Genomic DNA, 20,307 nt, shown 5'->3' on the forward strand with positions numbered 1-20,307 from the left:
GGCTTTTCCTTAGCACGGCGAATCCCCCTGCCTCGTCATCCCGGGCCCTCTGCTGTACAGTTCCCGCAGCATGCACCCGCCCCCGCTCCCTACAGCCTCTCTTTCCCTTCCCCACCCCCAGCCCCAACCCCGAGGGCTGCCCTGATGCAGTCTAAGAGATGGATTGTCTGCACCCAGATTGGACTTGGGTCTACGTCTCCCGAGTGTAGGGGTTCAGAGGTTTAGGGGTGCAGTTTTTAAGGGTAAACGAGGCTGCCCCGTGGGCTCAGGCCCACTGAGCGGATCATCAGAGGGGGTGTCAGAATGTGGCAGGAGGAGGAGGGGGCCGTAGGGAAGCATTTTCCCTTGTCACCGCCTCTTCCACCCAGCCTGGTGGGCAGAGTGAGAAGCCTTCAGGAAGGGATGGGCAGGAAGCAGCGTTCACACCCAACAGCAGAACAAGGAGGCCTTTGAAACTGGAAAGTGCTGGAAAAATAAAGGGATATTATTCACCCAACAGGTGGGAAATAGTCCCACTAATGACTCTGTGGCACCTGACATTTTCCAAGGTACCTTCCAAAAACCAGCTCACTTAATATTTATGACAGCCTGGGAAGGGGCTATTATTATTATCAGTCTCGCATTATAGGTGAGAAACCCAGATGGCCGGAAAGGTTCAGTGACATGCCCAAGGTCACACAGCTCGAATTTCCTGATCCCCAGTCTTTCCTACCAGCTGGTGCGCCTCTCCAGCCCCAACTGGGGAGCTGCTTGCCCCCAAGAGGACGTTCTTGCCTCAAGTATAAAAGAATGAATTGATGTAAAGTGGAGTTTAACTCCCTATTGGAACATCATTTTCCAAGGCTAAATAAAGATGTTCCTAACTGCCCCCGGTAGCCCCATAAGGTGTGTGCTAAACCTTAGGAGGCCAGGAGACAGGGTGGGTGTAACAGAGAAGACAGGGAGACGTAGGGGGAAGAGCTAGGGGAGGAGGGGAAGGTCCAGGTAGAAGATACTTGCGGAATAAGGGGCCTCTGTCAATGACCGGGCAGGGAGTGGGAGAGTCAGGCTACACTTAAGATGGATGGATTTTATTAGTTTGAAGAGAACTAACATGATGGACCTGGAAGTAGAGTCTCCCCTGCGGCCTCAGCGAGGGATGCAGGCACCTGGCTGTCCCTGCCTCAGACCCCCGTTTGGCCCTCCATCCTGAGGCTGCTGGGGCTCGTGCCCATGAGGCTGGCTCCCCGACTGTCGACTCACCTGCTCCCCAACTGTGCAGCAAACTTGCCAAGCAAGAGTTGTGGGTAACATCTCTGTTATGGTCCAGTTGCCATGGCAATAAATTGTCACTAATTAGTAGTGTGGTTACCATGGCAATTTTCTAGTAATTACAGGTTACAAATGGTGCAAGGCTTCAACCCAACCCAATTAGTTAATTAGAAAGATTTAGAAATTTGTCCAAGAGGGAAATAACCTGCTTTGTAGAAAATGAAGGGAATGTGTCACAGCTTGGGAGCCAGAGGCAGAGAGGAAATTGGAGGACGCTGGAGCGGTGGAAGAAGGATGGAGTTGCATGGCAGCAAGTCCCGGAGCCCCACCTGGAATTGCTGGGGGCCCAGACAAGACCGAGGGTTTCTCACCAAAGCCTGCTCCTGGGCTGGAGTCTGGCAGGACCAGGGCAGGGACAGCTGCCAGCAGGCACTCAGCAGCACTCTTTGGATGGGCAGAAGAGGTGCCCAGGTTGTAGCCCAGCACCCTCCCTGCTGGCTTAGGAAAGGAAAGGCTTCTGAAAGCCTCCAGCCCTGCCCCAGGCCTGGGCTCTCCTAATGAAGGCGCACTCCCCGGGAGCATTGTGGATTCAGTGGCTCCATTTTCATGAGGCTTGAGAGCTAATTAGATTACCTGGGAGAAATCCGGGAGCACAGGGCCCAGGATGTGTTAACGAGGAGCCCCACCAGGAGAACAATGACTGCGGCAATGCCATTTGCCCCACTCTGGCCCCAAAGCCGGCCCCTGGTGGGCAAGCTCCACGTGCACAGGTGAGAAAGGCCCCATGATTTCCTCCAGGGACAAATCTCAGAGGATGGGAGGAGCCTGGGGACCAAAAAACCTCCATCCCAAATTAGCACAGTGGAAACCTCTGCCCTGTCCAGGAGCGGGCTGGGGAGGGCGCCTGGCTCAGCATCACTCAGGTCTGCATGAGTGCTCATTTACTTTTTTAAAAAATCACATTCCTCTGGGTGCCCTAATAACTGCTCTTATTGTACTGAACAGCCCTTCAGAGCAGCACTTTCCAAACTTTACTGCACACATAAAACCCCCAGGGGTCCTGTTTGGGTGGGTAGGGACCTGAGATTCTGCATTTCTGACAAGCTCACGGGTGATACACCTGAGTAGCAAGGTTGTAGGATTCACAGAGACCTTTAACATCATTTGATCCTCTCAAAAACCCTGAAATAGAAAAGGCAGGTCACGCTATCTGCATTTTTCAGATGAGAAAAACCGAGGCTAAACGGGTAACGGGTAACGTAAATTGCCCAAGGTCACACAGCTTGTAAAAAAGCCAAGCTGGGACAAGAATCCATGTCCTGGTCCTGGTCAGGTTGTTTTCTGCACCATACTTGGGGTGGGAGTGAGGCTGAGGGGAGGCTTTCAGGGCTTTGTTTGAAACTCACTGGTTGGGGGTGGTTTGTTCAAGACACCTTAAGATTAGACTTGGTGACATGTCCACATTGATCTTGGGCATTTCAAACCCTAACGTAGAGCTGGCTTTCTTTCTTTTTTTTTTTTTTTTTTCTTTTTAATCTTTGGCCACACCACGCAGCATGTGGGATCTTAGTTCCCCGACCAGGGATCGAACCCACGCCCCATGCATTGGAAGGCGGATTCCCAACCACTGCACCACCAGGGGATTCCCTCTTTCTGTCTTAAAAAATATACACCTTATTGGATTTTTTCCTTTCAAACTACAGAAACAGTTCTTGTTACAATAAGCGAAACAATACAGACATTCCCAAAAAAGGCCAACATACTGTCTCTCCTTCCCTCCCTAAATCCTACCTCATCGGGTCAGCCAATGTGAACAGCTTGGAGCGTGGCCTTCCCCACTCTTCCCCAAACTCAAAAACAAGTTTGCACGAACACATATAATCAGAAGTAGCATTTGTTTTCCTTTTTCTAAAAAATAAAAATAAGATCACACAATACGATTACTTGGCGAATTGCTTTTTCGTTTAACAATATGTCATGGGCATTCCTCCAAGTCAATACCCACGGATCTACACAGTCTTTTTAGTAGCTGCAGAATAGTCCGTCATATGGATGCACCGTAATCCATCTGCATCGCTGTTGATGGACAGGCAGGTGCTCGCATTTGTTTCCTACATCAAGCAAAACAAAGTAAGCATCCCTGTACCTGTGGCTGGAACCTGTTTCTATAGGTTCTTAGAACTGGAACACACCCAGTATCTTGACCAGCATATGTGTGATCAGGGTAAGGCTGGGGGCTGTCAGGGAATCTGTGACTTGATCAAAATGTTGCAGGTAGAAATGGGTTTAGGATTAGTGTAGTTCAGCTACCAAAGGGAAGAGAAGGCTCTGTGCGGTGGCCTCTGGGTTCCTCAGCTCATGGAATCATTCCTTTGGCACAAAGTGACTCCATCTTGCTCCTCTCTTGCCTCATCATCGGTGCAGTCACCCTCCACGTTTGTTTCTGGAACCGTGAGCCCAGATCTGGGCTCCGGGAAGCATCTGGAATGTCAGAATCCGCCCCTCCCCGCCCCCCACCCCCGGCTCTTCGGAGGCATCACCATAGCAGCGTCTCATGGGCCTCCGAGGCGGCCCCCATCCTCCACGCGGGCCTGGGGCTTTGCTTCTGCCGCTTAGTGAGAGCCGATGTCCTCTCCCAGGGGGCCGGGGCGTAAGCGTGGGCCCCATCCTCAGCAGCAGTGCCTCGGATATCTTCTGCGACAACGAGAATGGGCCCAACTTCCTCTTCCACAACCGGGGGGACGGCACTTTCGTGGATGCTGCGGCCGGTGCTGGTGAGTAAAACAGCCTCTGTCCTGTGACCCCCACCATCCTACAGGGGACTCTGGTCTGCCCTGCTCCCTCCAGGTCCCACAGGCCCCAGGGAGAGCGGGACAAGTCGTTGTCTGCACCGCACAGGGAAATGTTGCTTGTCACCTTTAATTCCACATCCCCATGCTTCAGGATGCAGGGGATGTTTGTGGCTGGGGAGACAGCGTCTGGAATGCCTGACCGTTATCCATTCTCCAGCGACTGGGATTGGCCCGTGTCCCTCTGAGTCCTGCTTGTGTCTCTCAGCACTGGTCTCCACTCTAAGCTGCCTCTCTCCATTTCCCTTCCTCACATCCATCTTAAACATTCAACTCAATCCAATAGCCATTTATTGAACCCGTGCTAAGTGCCAGGCTGGTGCTAAGAGCTGGGGACGCTGACCTGAATAAGGCTAAGATCACCCTACCCCACTCACCCCACCCGCCCATACAAGGCACTGACGTTTTAGAGGAGGAAACAGACAAATGAACGAATAGCTATAATATGAAGCAGAATAAAATCTACACAAAATAGTACTCCAGGCCCCCAGCTCTGCTCCCCCTCTTCCCTTTGTGTTCATCCATCATCTGCCTCAGGGCCTTTGCACCTGCCAATCCTCTCCACCTGAAGTGCCCTCTCCCCCTTCTCTATCTGCAAAACTTCTATTTATCCTTCAACATTCAGCTTAGATGTTATCTGTGAAGCCTTTCCTGCCTCTTTCTGTGCCGCCTGGCAGAGATTGGCACTCCCTCCTCTGTATTCCCACTGCCTTTGCATGTACCACTCACTCAGGCTCCTACATCATTATAATAATCTGTCTGTGTCTGCAAGGGCTGGGACACATTATAAAAGTATGTGGACGTAATCAGTCTGCCCTTCAACCACTTCTCCCCACCCACTTCCTCCCCACCTTGCCAAGGAATGGGAGGTTTGATTTCTCCTTCCTGGTGGCGTAGGGACGAGCTCCGGCCTCCGGAAGAAGAGGTGAGCGGGGATGTAGATACATAGATCCAAGGTCCTACAAGCGCCAGCTGGTGCTGACAGCTAGCATACAATCCCTGAGCAGGTACCAATCCATTCTCTGTGACTTACAAGTACCTGCCCTTCCAGCACTCTGCCCGGGAGTTCCCATTTTGAACACCCCACAAATGCACCCTTGCAGCCAGTCAGCTCCCCTGTTCTTCCCGGGCAAAGCTAAAGATGGAGGCAGCTCCCCGGCCTGTCCTCCCACCCAGCTCACCTGTTAAACGCTCCAGCAGCAAATTTTCTCATTGCTGAAAAATCATGAAATGAAGAGGAGGTGGTGGTGGAAAAAACCTAGAGGATTTGATAAGGTGTTAAAGAGACGGAAGCAGAGGTGAGCGAGCAAGTTGGAGTGGGAGAAGGTATCAGGCGGGAGGAGAGAGGAAAGGTGCTATGCCCGTAATTGAAAGTCAGAGTGATTGCAGGGGTTTAACAAGACATGTCAAGAGGGCATTCATCACCCAAACAGATGCTGCTGTGAAGTGCAGCCTGGCACCGATTATTCTCGTGAAAGGGAACCAGCTCCTTGTCAAGGTGCCTCATAGATAGGAGAGAAATGGGCCAACACAGAAGGCCACCGACGTTCGGGCTGGGGAGTTTTGCAGAGAATTAATGGGGTATTATTTCATCCTAGAGGTTAGAGGCTACCCCCATGCCTTTGCAAACCCTCTTTCTCAAGCCTGGGTCTCCCTGCCTCTTCTCCCCCACCCCCACCCATCCTCCAGATCCTCCCGATCCTACCCTCCCCCAAGAGGATGCTCAGCCCCCAAGGTTCTGAGGGGGTCCCCACCTTGCTTTCTGCTGGCCCCTATCCTCAGGATCTCCATATTTGCAGCTGGCAAGAGCTCCCTGTGTCCTGGGTCTGTGATCCCCATTCCCCATCATATTGTCCTATTACCTGCCATCTCTGAGGGCCTGATGACCAATGGCAGTTTGTCCTCCAGAAGACTCAGCGTGGGTATTTAGAGCCGGCCTCCACTGCCTGTCAGCTCTGCACTTGACCTGAAGGATCCTGTCTGCCTTGGGCAACCAGGAGGTCAGGCCATCCCTCTGGGCAAAACCACCCTCCATCCTCCCCCAGGATCAGCTCAGTCCCACTGGCCACTGGTAGATGCAGGGACAGTGCAAACAGGTGACACTGGACCCATAAGCTTTCTCCCCAGATCTCACAAGGCACACTGTGCGTTTCTCAGTCATGGTGCTGTATTTTCTCTGCTGTCACCAAAGTCCCTGGTTGCCTTCTGTCAAATTATTTATGTCTCTTCATTCATTCAGTAAGTATTTACAGAAAAATACCAGGTCACCACAGGCACTGAGATAGACTCTGTGGGAACACAGATGAACAAGAAGACAGACCCTCACCTCATGGAGTGTAAGGTCTAGTAGGAAAACTGGACCCCACAAAGGAACATAACTGCACCTGTGATCAGCTCAATGGAGGAGAATGGGAGGCTGTCAGGATGAATAGCAGGGTGGGTGGGAGGGGCTTATTTTTGTGGGAGTGGTCAGGGAAGGCTTCCTTGAGGAGGTGACATTACAGCTGAGAGCAGAAGAAAAACAAGGAGCCAACTAACCAAGAGCCGTGGCAAGAGCGTTCCAGAAGGAGAGACAGCTTGAGCAAAAGCCCAGAAGCCGGAAAGAGCTTGGGTCATTTGAGAAATGAAAGGAACCCCGGGTGGCCGGTGCTTATGAGGAAGGGGGAAGAGTGGTACCAGTTAAAGACCAGATAAGGTGGGCAGGGGCCTTGTGCTCCCCGGGCAGGAATTTGAACTTGACCCAAGAGTACTGGAGAAGCACTGAAATTTGAGCAAAAGAGTGATGATCAACTTAATGTATCCCAGTGTCAGGGGTGGCTGGGGAGGGCTTTAGTCCTCCAGAATCTCCACAAGTCTCCTTCCCCCACCCCATGCTGCCCCAAAACCGAGTAAAAATAGTACTTTCTGGGCAGGTGCAGCTTGAAGGCAAGTCTCTGGTTCTCTCTGCACCCAGGTGGCTTCCCAGCTTCTCTCCCTGTGGAGAGATCGGGACAGGATGAGGCTCACGCTCCCTTGCTGCTCTTCACGGGGCCCTGGCAAGGTGAGTGTTTGTGGAGCCTGCAGGGGGCGCTGCCCTGAGGGCGCCTGCCTTTCCTCCCCAGGTGTGGATGACCCCCACCAGCACGGGCGAGGTGTCGCCCTGGCCGACTTCAACCGCGACGGCAAAGTGGACATCGTCTATGGCAACTGGAATGGCCCCCACCGCCTCTATCTGCAGATGAGCGCCCACGGGAAGGTGCGCTTTCGGGTAAGAAGGAGCCTCTCCCTCGCTCCCCTGCTTTGTCATCCTGGGGATGCAGCCCCGCCTGTGCCTCGCACCAGGCTGAGTAGGGGCTTGTGGCTCTGCAGAGCCTGGGGGCGGGGTGGCCACAAGGAAGGTAACATCTGGGGGACGATGGGCTCCCGCCTGGGCTGCTGTGACGTCTGTAGTGCCCAGGGCACGGTCATTGGCAGAGGAGAGAGAGCAGCCTCCCAAGGTGCGCGGCAGCAGGGCAAAGGCCCAGTGAGGTGGGCTTCATTCTCTGGGTCGGGAGCGTTTTTCCCATAGCCTGGGCCTGAGCTTTTCAAATTGAGGCTCAGGCCAAGGGCACAGTGGGGCTGGGGGGACAGGGGAGATTGAGGCCACAGAGCTCCCAACAGTTGCCCCCTCTGGACAAACGGCAGGTGGGGGACAAGGTAACCTTGAACCCCTCTCTGTGCCCCCTCCCTGAGCTATCAACGGTCTGTGACACCAAGAATTCTTCAGAAAGACTGTTTGGTGACAGTAAGGGATGTACCACCAGCCTACTGAACTTGAGTCTGGGCCTTTCTCAGGAGGGTGATGGAGAGCATGGGATGGTTAGAGCTGACCTCCGGGAGTCAGGGTGCTTCTGGAGGCACCTGGTCTTGCCAAAAGCCCCCGAGGAAGCAAGGAAGTGGCGGCATTTGCCAGAAGCTTGGTGGTCCCAGGGGAGTCACCAGGGACCTTATGTCTGGGGCGCTGCCACAAGCCCCTCCCCTGTAGGCAGCCACCTTGGGGTGCTCAGGGCCAGCCACTCACTCCCTGCAGAGTCTTGAGACCCAGGCTCTCTGGGTGAAAAAAGAGGTACGTCCTGAACACAGAGCAGCTGCTCCTGGGATCCTGGATGATTTCCATCTTTATTCAGCTTTTTCTTCTAACCCAGGTTCTCAACCAGGGGTGATTTTGTCCCTACCCCAGGACATTTGACAATGTCTGGGGACATTCTTGGTTGTCACAAATGCGATAGGAGGTGCTACTGGCATCTAGTGTGCAGAGGACAGATGTGCTGCTAAACATCCTACAATACACCAGCTGGAATAATCCAGCCCCAAATGTCAACTAACTCTTCTTATAGCCCAGCCCCAGAGCTCACAGGAGGAATAATAATAATAATAATAATAATAGAGACCCCATTTATCAAGTGCCTTCTGTGTGCCAGGAACTGTGCTAAGCATCTTACATACATTATCTTGGAAACCCAGGCATCCAGCGGGGCAACCCCAAGGGGCCTATGTATGTTTCCGTTTTTACAGGATCAATAGAATAATAACAACTTCGAGATCCTGAGGTCTCTTTGCTACCAGCTCTCAAGGCCCTCTTCAGCCCACCCTGGAAGGCGGGCCAGGCTCTCAATCAGCTTCATGACTGCGTTGTTGGGGACAGCCTATTCCCCTGGGCAACCCAGAGTGGGCAGCTCATTCCTGTGGCCAAGGGAGAGGGCCTGAAGTAGGAGGCCCAGGGGCAGGGCCAGGGCAGAGGACCGCTCCCAGAAACCCCAACTGTGCCCTTCCCAATTCTCCCCACGTGGACCCTGGGACTTAGACAGGCTCCTGGGTCTTTAAGGGACAAACCCACCCGGAATGGATATTCTGCTGAGAAACAAAAGGCCGCCCTCCACAGCTCTTCTGTTTCAAAGGCAAGTTCCATAGGTGGGACACTTTGCCAGGTCCACCAAGGCCCTGTCAGCACTTTGAAGTCCCTGCTGGGCTGTCCTGGGTCTGGGGTCTCCTCGTGAGCCCTGGGCAGAGGTACATGATACTGCAACCTCCCAAGGCAAATGTCTCAAAAAAAAAATCAAAAGACTCCCAAGAAACAAAGTAAGGTAATAAAGGCAGCAAAAACACAGCTAAAGGCCACCTCTGCCACCTTTCATGAGGCTGATATGGGCAAGGCCAGAACAGACTGCCAGGGATCCATCTGGTGCCCACTCTGTGCCAAGCGCTTTACATGCAATGCTCACAACCTGGGCAGCTATTCTTTATCCCCGTGTTACCAATGAGGAAGGTGAGATCTGAGCGGTTAAGTAACCTGCCTGAGACCACACAGCTAGTCAGCAGAGAAGCCTGGATTTAAATGCACAGCACTGCCCAGTGTCCTCCCAGCCTCCGCCTCTCACTGTGGAGGACGAAGGGCACGTACTAGGAAGGGCATAGCGTCTGGAATCAGAGCCCTGGCGATGGCCCCCACTCATTAACTATGACAGTGGGCAGTTCTCCTTCCTCTCCAGGACTCAGTTACCTCACCTGTAAAATGGGAGTGCTCACATCAGCCCTGCCTCAAGTGACTGATGGGAGGGCCCCATGTGGTCCGGACCAGGGAACAGCAAGGTGCTTCACCGGTGTAAATTAGGACTGTTCCTCTTACCTCCTTGTTCTCCTACAAGCAGCCTGAGGTTCATGTGATGCTAAACACAGCATACCTAGGGCCCTTACAGGGAAGGTGATAGAGGACGTGCTAGGTCAGGCTTTTATCTTCGCGTGCACACGCACACACGGGGGTGGGGAAAGTTGGCCTCTAGCGCATCCCCATTGCCCCACGCATCTGTCCGCTGACCTGCAGCCCTCTCTCCTCCCAGGACATCGCCTCACCCAAGTTCTCCATGCCCTCCCCTGTCCGCACAGTCATCGCTGCCGACTTTGACAATGACCAGGAGCTGGAGATCTTCTTCAACAACTTCGCCCACCGCAGCTCCTCAGCCAACCGCCTCTTCCGGTAGATGCTTCAGCCTGGCTCGTGGCTACTCAGCCTTCGTGGGTGGGGGTCAGGGAGGAAGGCTTAGGACTCAAAAGAGGCGCTCCAAGGGGAGGAAGGAGGAAGGTCCCCTGATGAAGGAGCATTAGAAGCTGGAAGGACAGGGATTGAGCAAGAGGCTGAGAGAATGGGGGGTGGGAGGGTGAGGCGGAGAATCCCAGGCCTCCTGCTGTTGGGGGGGGAAATGGTCAGGGGGACGTGCACAAAGTGTGCCTAGAAGCCAGACTCCACTCTACCACCCAAAGGGGTTCCAGAGCCAGATCTGTTTGGGTGCATCTGGATGAAGCAAAGACAGGCAGGTGTATTGACTACAGGACTTCTCAGAGCCTTTAACATGACCATGAGTATTTTTACTTTCCAAGAGGTGAATGGAGTATTCCAAATAGATTTCACTACAAGATACTTCTTTCAGAGATTTTTCTCTTGGGATTGGTGCTCTGCAAAACATCCTTTGGGAAATGCTGGATGAGACAATTAATGGTAGATGAGGGAATGGTAGACAAGAATGGAAGCATCTGAGCACTGCATGCAGGGAGGAAAGGTTTGATTTTTCTCTAATTGGGGTCCAGAGACCATTGGCATCAGAACCACCCAGAGTGTTTATTTAAAGTACAGAATCTCCGGACCCACCCTGGATCTCCTGAATCAGAATCTCAGGGGCTGAGGCCCAGGAATCTGTCTTTTTAACACGTACACTAGGCATCAGGTGATTCTTATCACACCAAAGTTTGAGAACTGCTGTTGGGGAGCAAACCTCAGGACACATGTGGCCCTGGTTCCTGGCCTAAAACATGCTAATGGGCCTCAGCACCAGGTGGCAAGAGAAGGGTGGGCCAGGGGCCTTGGATGCAGGAAATGGGCCAGATCACCTGCTCGGTTCTCCAAGGCCCCCATCCCCTCCCCCAGAAGGGCCCTCAACTATTAATAAAAGGCGAGAGCTGTGACTAAGCGTGTTTTAAAATATAATTATTAACAAAGCATCAATCCCAACCGGCTTTAATCACCCCCTGAAGGCACCAGATTTGCTAATTAGGTACCTTGCAAAAAGCTTATTCACAACTTCCAGATTAATTGCAGAAGATCAATTGCTCATTAACAGAGACACTGCTTTCCTTCTCTGGCTAATAAAGTGTCACTCGCCAGGGCCCGGAGCACCAAGGAGTCTGTGTGGCCCGAGCACCCAGGCACCTCCTCTGCCTGTCTGGCCTCTGTCAAACCTCCCAGCCTCCCTCCCGCCACCCCAAGGGTAGGCTGGCCCCGGGCTGTCTGTGGGCAGGGTCACCACATGGTCACCCTATGGGTTAGCGTGTTTGTTTCCGCACAGCGTCAGTGGAAGCCACTTCCCAGTTACATGGCTGTGCCCCGAGTCCCTGTGGCAGATGGCTGGGTCTGGAGCTCGCAGCAGAGAGTGTAGGGGCTACAGCTGGGGCCACCACTCAGCTGGCAACTCTGGAAGTTTAGTCCCTACCTGCCCCATACCAAGTGGGCTTGTCACGTGTCACCGAAGGAAACATGGTAGGCTCCTTGTAGGAGTCACCAGGGATGCAAAGCCTCGGTGTGTGTGAGTCTGCCGGTCCTTCAGTGATGCCTGGGAAACCAGGGAACTCATCGCCCACTCCAGGTGCTTAACAAGAGTGCAGAGGCCCTTTTCACAATGGCAGGATGACAGGTGTGAGCAGAGACTGTCCCAGGCCAGGCAGGATGTGTGTGGTAGCACCACTTACACATCTAAACGTGCCTTGATCTGTTCCCATGGCTCCACCCTTCACGCTCCCTCTTCTCTAGCTGCCGCCCTGTGTCCAGTCCTGCAGAGCAAGCTGTTGAAAATGCGAATCTGACCACACCCCTCTTCCACTTAACCCCGTTAGAAGCTCCCCACTACCTTCTCTTTTTTATTTATTTATTTATTTATTTATTTATTTATTTATTTATTTATTTATTTATGGCTGTGTTGGGTCTTCATTTCTGTGCAAGGCCTTTCTCCAGTTGTGGCAAGTGGGGGCCACTCTTCATCGCGGTGCGCGGGCCTCTCACTGTCGCGGCCTCTCCCATTGTAGAGCACAAGCTCCAGACGCGCAGGCTCAGTAGTTGTGGCTCACGGGCCTAGCCGCTCCGCGGCATGTGGGATCTTCCCAGACCAGGGCTCGAACCCATGTCCCCTGCATTGGCAGGCGGATTCTTAACCCCTGCGCCACGAGGGAAGCCCTACCTTCTCTTTGATACATCCCACAGGCTGGCTTTGTCCCCAGCCTTGTCACTTTCCACTCCCCAATTTACACCTAAGCACCAGACACCCCAAGTTTTCAGTTCTGGGCTGCACCAGGCCTGGACCCCTCGGGCTGCCCACACCATCTGCCTCTCTCTCGCTTCTGGGTGACACAGACTCACTCATCATTCTGGTTTCAGCTTTGTTGACCCTTCCTCCGAGAAGCCTGCCCTGGTTGCCCAAATCTGAGTGAGCTTGCCCAGCTCTGCCCTGGAACTCCTGGGCTTTAGCCTTAGAAACCCCTAACTGCATTGTCACCTGAGCCCAGGGGTGTCTCTGCCCAGCCGTGACAGAGGTTGCAGGACACGAATGGTTGAAGGGACTGTGGGTGCTAGCAGGCTGAGGCAGACACACCTCCGGCAGGTGTGCACACACACAAGAGCACTGCCGGGCATGCTGCTCACTGCCCAGAGTGCACACGTGGATGTGCTCAGCACAGACGCCCCGCGCGGACAGGGGACACCTCCCAGGGCACGTACTCAACCCTGCAGACACCTTGCAGTTCTGCCAGCACCCTCTGCCATCCAGCCACCAGAAGCTCCAGCTCAGGGGACCCTGGCTCCCTCCTGAAAGAAAGCACTGGCCACAGCACAGCCCTCTGGTGACTGTGATTTGAGTGACAGCCCCACCTGCAAAGTAAGGGGAGAGCGATACAGATCATTCCTGGTCCTCTTTCTCCCCACCCCAGCCCCAAGATTGCTCCACACAGCCAGGACAGAGCACCCAAGGCTGCGAGAATCTACCCAGTGAGAAAAATTAGACAGGAAAGTTCAAGGCCATCATCAGCGTTCAGCTCAACGTGCAGAAAGAACAGGACTTTCACAGTGGACTTTTCTACAGCAAATATTATCGTGATTCAGAGTTCAAAATAGACAAAACCCCAGCAACCCAAAGGGATCCTTTCTTCCCTTTTGTCTCTGGATTCCTCCATGCACCGCACGGACATGTCTGGAGCTTCCTGAGAGCCAGGCACTGTGTTAGATGCTGTGGGAGATGTAAAGAAAAGTAATAATACATGGTCCCAGGGCTGCAAAGAGTTCGCAGTCTAACTGAGGAGATAAGATGCATTCATAGAGAGCTTCAACACAAGGCAGAAAGTGATAAAGGCCAGGAAAGTGACAAAGGCAGAGCAGGAAGGCATTGCTTCTAGCGGAACGATCAGGGAGGGCTTAGAGGAGGTGGCACTGGCGTAGGGGTGGAACCCTGCATAGTATTCAGAATTCAGAAACCCAGGGCCGCTTGAAGGAAAGTGAAGGTCAGTTGAAGGTAGTTGCATCCCTGCCCCTTCTCCATCCATCAGCTGCCCTTCCCCAGGCTGTCTATAATTCATCCATTAGAGAAGGAAAAATCAATATTTACCAACGTGAATTAAAACCCAAGAAAGGCGCAGCCAGGGTGCAGGCAGGGTCTGTGAGCAGAGTGGCTCTGTCGGCGTGCAGGTGGCAGCCCCCGTGCAACAGGGTCTCAGGGTGCCCGGGGGCTGGAGGACGGAGCTAGTGGGCCTCTAGGTCCAGGGAGCCCACTGGGGCTTTGCCAGCATCTTGTCGTCCATGAACAGCCTGTCTCCTGTCCCGCAGCATCATCCGCAGGGAACACGGCGACCCCCTCATCGAGGAGCTCAATCCTGGCGACGCCTTGGAGCCTGAGGGCCGGGGCACAGGTGAGGGCACCTGAGGGCTCTGGCCTGCTCTCCCCTGTCTCAGTGCTGCCCTTAGCCTGGGGGGAGGGCGGGAGGGGTGGGGCAGCCAGTCCCACAGCAGGGCTCATCCTATCCCTGCCACTCTGAGGGCTGAGATCCTGGGGCAGGGGTGAGAGTGGGGGAGGAGGCCCTGGGAGTGCCAGGCAGGAAGCAGGGGAGGGGACGGTCCGTTCTCCCAGTCCCAGGGCCGCGGGGTCAGAGGCGTGGGATTCCACGGGCAGTAGCATCTCTGGTAATGCTCTGCCGGGAGGAGAGGCAAAGGAGAGGCTGGGCGTCCTGTCGTCTCACCCCTCCTGGCACTCAGCCTGGAGTCAGAGAGAGAGCACTGGATCAGGAGTCCCAAGACTCGGCCCTGCCATTGCCTCGCCCGTGGCCTTGGAAAAGGTGCTTCATCTCCTGGATCTTGTTCGCCACACCCACAAAATGGGGATAATTGCATCTGCCCTCCTCACGTCTCTGGGTTGTAGTGAGGACCAAAAGGAGACCAGGTATACGCAAACACCCGATAGACCGACAAAAACCGAGCAGATATAAAGGGCGTGTATAAAAGCCAGAAAGCAGCCTTCATAGTCTGCATTATTTGCACCCATGCTTTCCTTCAGAAGTCCAGGGGGAGGAAATGGACCCCCTCTTCCATGAACGAGCGGCCATTGGAAAGGAGAGGAGCTTCAAGCTCCAGTCTTCGATCCCCGGCGCTGTGCTCTTTCCTCCCACACTCAGGGCGTGGACCTGGCACTGGTCTGGAGCCCCCCCTCCCCTGTGGGTCTCCTGGCCGATGGACAGAGTGAAATCTGTGCTGTTGCAGGCGGTGTGGTGACAGACTTCGATGGAGACGGGATGCTGGACCTCATCTTGTCCCACGGAGAGTCCATGGCTCAGCCGCTGTCCGTCTTCCGGGGGAATCAGGTGTGCCTGGACCTGGGGACCCACGGAGCCCAGCCCAACATGCTGAGCCTGGGCTGGATGAGGGCAAAGGAGCCCGGGATGCTTGCTTGACCAGCGTGGCGGGCAGTGGACATCCCGGGCCCTGGAGGAAGCAAATTCCCAGCAGCACAGTGAACTCCAAGAAGAGCTGCCTCCCAGAAGCCCTTTGCCCCTCAGCCTTCCACTGGCACGCCTCCAAACACTGTTTTCCACAAGTCTATTGGCTTTCCCTCCTCTTTTCCAGGGCTGCTCTTTGCAAACTTCAGCCAGTCTGTCTGCCTTGTTCACCCTCCCTGCCCGGCTCCCTCCTCCTCTCTTTCCTCTGCCCCTTTTCTTGTCCCCTTCTTTCTCCTTCTCTCCCTCTCTTACCCTCCCTCCCTGTCCCATCTGCCCACCCCACTGATGCCCAGGCCTGCCTTCCTCCCTCCCTGCAGGGCTTCAGCAACAACTGGCTGCGGGTGGTGCCGCGAACCCGGTTTGGGGCCTTCGCCAGGGGCGCTAAGGTTGTGCTCTACACCAAGAAGAGTGGGGCCCACCTGAGGATCATCGATGGGGGCTCAGGCTACCTGTGTGAGATGGAGCCCGTGGCACACTTTGGCTTGGGTGAGTCAGGGCTCGGGGCGGGGGGCGGTGGTGGGAGTGCGCAGTGAGCTATTGGCGGGACAGTGGGTGCTGAAACTGCATCCCAAATCCCGGCGAGATGCAGGGCTCACAGCCTGAGCATCTTCTAGCTACCACGTTACTGTGACACCAGCTACTGGAGGCAACCCTGCTTTGAAGTGAACCTGAGCTCAGGAGGGAGGTTTTCATGCCCCACTCCTTGCCGGGGTCCGCATCCTGGTGCCTCTGTCGAATTAGTTCACCTTGGGGTCAGAGTATTTAATCCTCCATTTGTCCAAGGCTATGGCCTTGTTCTTCAAACAATGGCCTGCACCAAACCTATCCAAACCAGCTGCTTCCCTGGCCGCTTGGGTGTCGGTTCAGTGATTAAAATGTCTCACCAAACCCCTGGTGCCTTCTCTTGGCTAGAAGGCTTGGGAAAAGCATGCATGATCAGTGGGAGTGATGTCACCCCCGAGAGGGTGAAAATTGGTTCTTGGCTGGGGGTGGTATTAAAAAAATGCTAGTCTTGTGTGTGTGTGTGTGTGTGTGTGTGTGTGTGTGTGTATACACACATAAAAGACTAGCCTTTTATATATATAGACACACACATACGTATGTATACATATCTATATGCACATGTGTATGTATGTATATTACATATATGTGTGTGCATACATATATATAACATAACCAGATATACAGTATACCTGTGGTGTTAATAAAATATCACTATACACCTATTAGAACAGCTAAAGTAAAAAATAGTGACAAAACCAAATGCTGGCAAGGAAGTGGAAAAACTGGATCTCTCGTTCGTTCCTGGTACAGCTACTCCAGAAGATAGTTTGGCAGTTTCTTTTAAGACAAAAACTAAACTATACAACCATTATAAGACCCAGCAATTGCACTCCTGGGCATTTATCCCAGATGAATGAAAACTCATGTCCACACAAAAATCTATACATGATTGTTCATAGTAGCTTTATCTGTAATAGCCCAAACTGGAAACGACCTTGATGTCCTTCAATAGGTTAACGGTTCAACAAGCTGTGGTCCATCCACACCATGGAATATTATTCAGCAATCAAAAGGAATAAACTATTGATACACACAGCAACTTGGATAGCTCTCATGGGCATTATGATGAGTGAGGAAAAAAAAGGCCAATCTCAGAAAGTCACATGCTGTTGATTCCATTTATATAATATTCTCAAAATGACAAAATTATAGAGATGGAAAATAGATCAGTAGTTGCTGGGGGCTAGAAATGTTGAAAAGGAGAGGGGTGGGTGTGACTTTAAAGGGATAGCCCCAAGGAGGTCTTTGTGGCGAAGGAGCAGTTCTGTGTTTTGATTGTGGTGGTAGTTGCACGAATCTACAGGTGCTTTGCATAAGATACCTTACTCCATTCTCACCACAACAAGATGAATTAAGAATCATAACCCCCATTTTACAGGTCAGGAAACTGAGGCTGAGGTTAAGTAACCTGCTCTAAATCACACCTCCAGAAAGTAGGGAGATCTGGATTTGGACCCCACCTCCTTGGACACCACAGTCTGAGGTCTTAACCACTGTGGCTTGACTGCCAGACCTCCCATAGCTGCTCTGTGCACAGCCAGCCAAGGTCCTCCTGTTCTGCCTCTTTCTTACTGGACATCCATGACCCCTCAGTTACCAGATGACCCAAGTGAGGCCATCCACGCCAAGGTGACTGCCATGGTCTCATAGGTAGGATGTTTATCCAGGTATCTGGCTCGGATATCAACCCACACCCCATTGTACAGATAAGGAAATTGAGGCTCACAAAACAAATCAATGGTGTGGCCAGGACTGGGGCTGGTTTCTCCTTCCACACATCCCATGAGCTGCCTCTGCTATTTTGAGACGTGTATGATAGGTCTTATTGGGTCTCTTCTCTGGCCAGTATCTGTCCCCGCCAAGAGACCAGACCTGCTTCTTCAGCTGGGCAGCCTCAGCCGGGCCATCTGGTGGGATCACAGGGGCCCGAGGGCCTCCGTGCCCCTTCACAGCAGTCTGCCTCCCCCGCTTAGGGAAACGGATCCTGCTCCTGCTTGGGAGTCCCTGACCGCCCTGACTGCCAATCCTTGCTGTTTTGCAAGGCTGTGGGCTTTGTTCTGGGTCTGAGCTCTGGTTCAAACTGCTCCACGGGTCCCCTGCAGCCTCCCCTGTTGCCGGATCCACTCCCAGAGAGGCGCAGAAGGAAGGCTGCTCTTGGAGACCGGCCCCAGTGGGTCAGCCTTGGGCCTGGCAGTGAGATTCCCTGAGGCCACTCAGCAGGCAGCAGGGCCAGCAGCGGGGGACACAGCGAGGGGCAGGTGGCTCCATCCCTGCAGCTCCAAGGCCCCCACGTCCGGAAGGAACTTCATGGATCTAGCACAGCACAGGCCTTCCTGATTGATGGAGGGCCAGCAGTGGGGCAGGAAGAGAGGGAGCCGATGGGAATGCCGGATGGAAGGAAGGATTGAGGAAAGAGAGAGAATAGCGGGGAGACAGCCAGAGACGGGGACCAGGGTTAGAGACCAAGAGACGCAGAGAGACATGGCAAAGAGACAGATGAAACAAAGAAATGCTCCCTGCCCCCCAGGCTCACGGTTGTGAAAGAGGCAGAGGGACACAGGAGCTCTCGTTGCACGCAGATTTGGATGTGCCGTCGTACTGGCCCAGTAGCTGTGAGGACTGAGATGGGAGAAATTCTCTCTGCTCTGGGCAGTTTTCCCAAGGAAGTGGGCCTTGAACTAGGTCTAGAAGGATGGTGGGAATTTGGAAGGTGTGGATGGGAGCTGAGGAGAGCATCCAGGGGCTGGGCTGGCTTGAACAAAGGCCAGAGGTGGGAGTGTTCACTGTGTCCACAGAGTAGGAAAGGTCTGGTGGGAGCAGAGTCTGGAAAGGGAGGTCAGGGCCAAACTGTCAGGGGCACCCAGAGCCAGGTGGAGAGGGCGGGCAGAACAGAGGGAGCTGCGGAGCCAGGAAAGCCAAAGCCAGGCTTTGCTGTGGGAGGGCAGGGCCGCGAAGGAGCCCAGGAGCCACTCACAGGGTATAGTTATCTATAAATGTGCTCCTGTGTATTTTGCATGTAATAAAGTCATATTAGAAGGCTTTAATTTTTTTCTGACTGCAGGAATAATGCATATTGGTTATAGGAAAATTAGAAAATATAACATCATTTAATAAAGAAAGTAAAAATAACCCATAATCTCGCCACTATGTTTGGAATATTAAGCAAAAAGGAAACGTTCTCTCTTCACCCTCCGCCAGTGTCCTTTGATTCATTTAGTCTCTACTCACTTACTGAGCACCTACTCTGTGCCAAAAACTAACTAGACAAAGAGCCTTACCATGGGTAACCTTACATTCTAGTGGAAGGAGGAGTAATATATGACACCTGATAAACGTAACAACTAGGTAAATATATAAAATGTTAGATGTTAAGTGCTATGAAAAAAGAAAATGCAGAACAGGGTGAGGGGATTAGGACTGCAGAGGGGAAGGGGCAGGGAGCAGATTCAAATATAGTGTTCCAGGGTGGCCTTTTCCCAGTTCCATACTTTTTTTTTTTTTAACATCTTTATTGGAGTATAATTGCTTTACAATGGTGTGTTAGTTTCTGCTTTCAGTTCCATACTTTTGATATGATTTTATTGCATGCAAAATACACAGGAGCACATTTATAGATAAATATGCCTTGGAATCTTTTTTAACAGAAATTATTATACTCTCCCTATTATTCCCAGACTTGCTTTTTTCTCTCCCTCTCTTAACGGTATATCCTGGACATCACTCCAAGTCTGTGCATATCTCCTTTGTTTTCCTTTAGTGCTGCACAGTCTTTTATTGTGTGGCCACATTCACAATTTATTTAGCAAGTCCCCTACTGATGGACAGTTTGATGGTTTCCAATCCTGAACAGTTTGTTTTGTGGTATTTGGGCTGAGAAGGGGCAGGTCCAGAACAGGAATGCAGAAAGGGCTGCTTTGACGTCTGCATGACTAAGAAGGAGATGCGGCCGGAGGCTGGGAGGGAAGGGCCGAGGGCTGCAGGAAGCCCCCCTTCCAGCACCCGCAACGCCCCTGCTCACCCCCTCTGACCCTGCTCCTTCCTCCCTCCAAAACCACTCCCTGCCTCCTGACTTTGCAGCAAGTGTGGTGAGCGGCTTGTCCGTGGGTGCACACGTGTGCCTCTCAGCAGCCACCCTCCCGGGCCCTTCTCTTCCCCACGTGCCTGGCCAGCTCATCTCTCGGTGGCTGGAGAAGGAATGCCTCCCAGCTCTGCAGGCCTTTGCTTGGTCAGCACTGAGCTGTGGTTAGAGGGCTCAGCTTCTCAGACCCTCACTGTGCACCCCGAGGGTCCAGACTGCATCGCATCACACAATAAAAACTCAGGGATCTCGCTGTGTTTCATTCTTCCGGGGGGTTCCCAGCAGGCCCACTCCGTTGTGCAGAGGGCTCTCAGCTTCATCCTAAAGAACCATTCCACGCACCCCCGCTCAGGGGAGCCCCTGGCCTCGTTCGCTGTGCCCTCCACCCTGCCCTGGCCTCCCCCTGCTCCTCCCGGTGCAGATGGCCCGCCAGGCTCATAAATCAGCGTTTCTGCTCACAGCCCTTGTTTAGTGCCCCACCGGACCCCAGTTGCTCTGAACCGACATCCCAGCCCTGCACACCCACCG

The 20,307-nt window shown here is 53.3% G+C and overlaps 1 protein-coding gene across 2 annotated transcripts in view; it reads left to right on the top strand.

The window, feature by feature from the left end:
* CRTAC1 (cartilage acidic protein 1) overlaps positions 1 to 20,307 on the top strand; it is a 133,894-nt gene that overhangs the window by 104,161 nt on the left and 9,426 nt on the right. For both annotated transcript variants that reach the window (XM_036827887.1, XM_036827886.1), the window contains exons 6-11: positions 3,891 to 4,025; positions 7,202 to 7,347; positions 9,956 to 10,092; positions 13,975 to 14,057; positions 14,902 to 15,002; positions 15,455 to 15,623. In XM_036827887.1, the coding sequence (XP_036683782.1) occupies positions 3,891 to 4,025; positions 7,202 to 7,347; positions 9,956 to 10,092; positions 13,975 to 14,057; positions 14,902 to 15,002; positions 15,455 to 15,623 (771 nt within the window). The remainder of the gene's footprint in view (positions 1 to 3,890; positions 4,026 to 7,201; positions 7,348 to 9,955; positions 10,093 to 13,974; positions 14,058 to 14,901; positions 15,003 to 15,454; positions 15,624 to 20,307) is intronic.

This window comes from Balaenoptera musculus, chromosome 16 (assembly GCF_009873245.2).
Source record: "Balaenoptera musculus isolate JJ_BM4_2016_0621 chromosome 16, mBalMus1.pri.v3, whole genome shotgun sequence".
Classification (NCBI taxonomy): domain Eukaryota; kingdom Metazoa; phylum Chordata; class Mammalia; order Artiodactyla; family Balaenopteridae; genus Balaenoptera; species Balaenoptera musculus.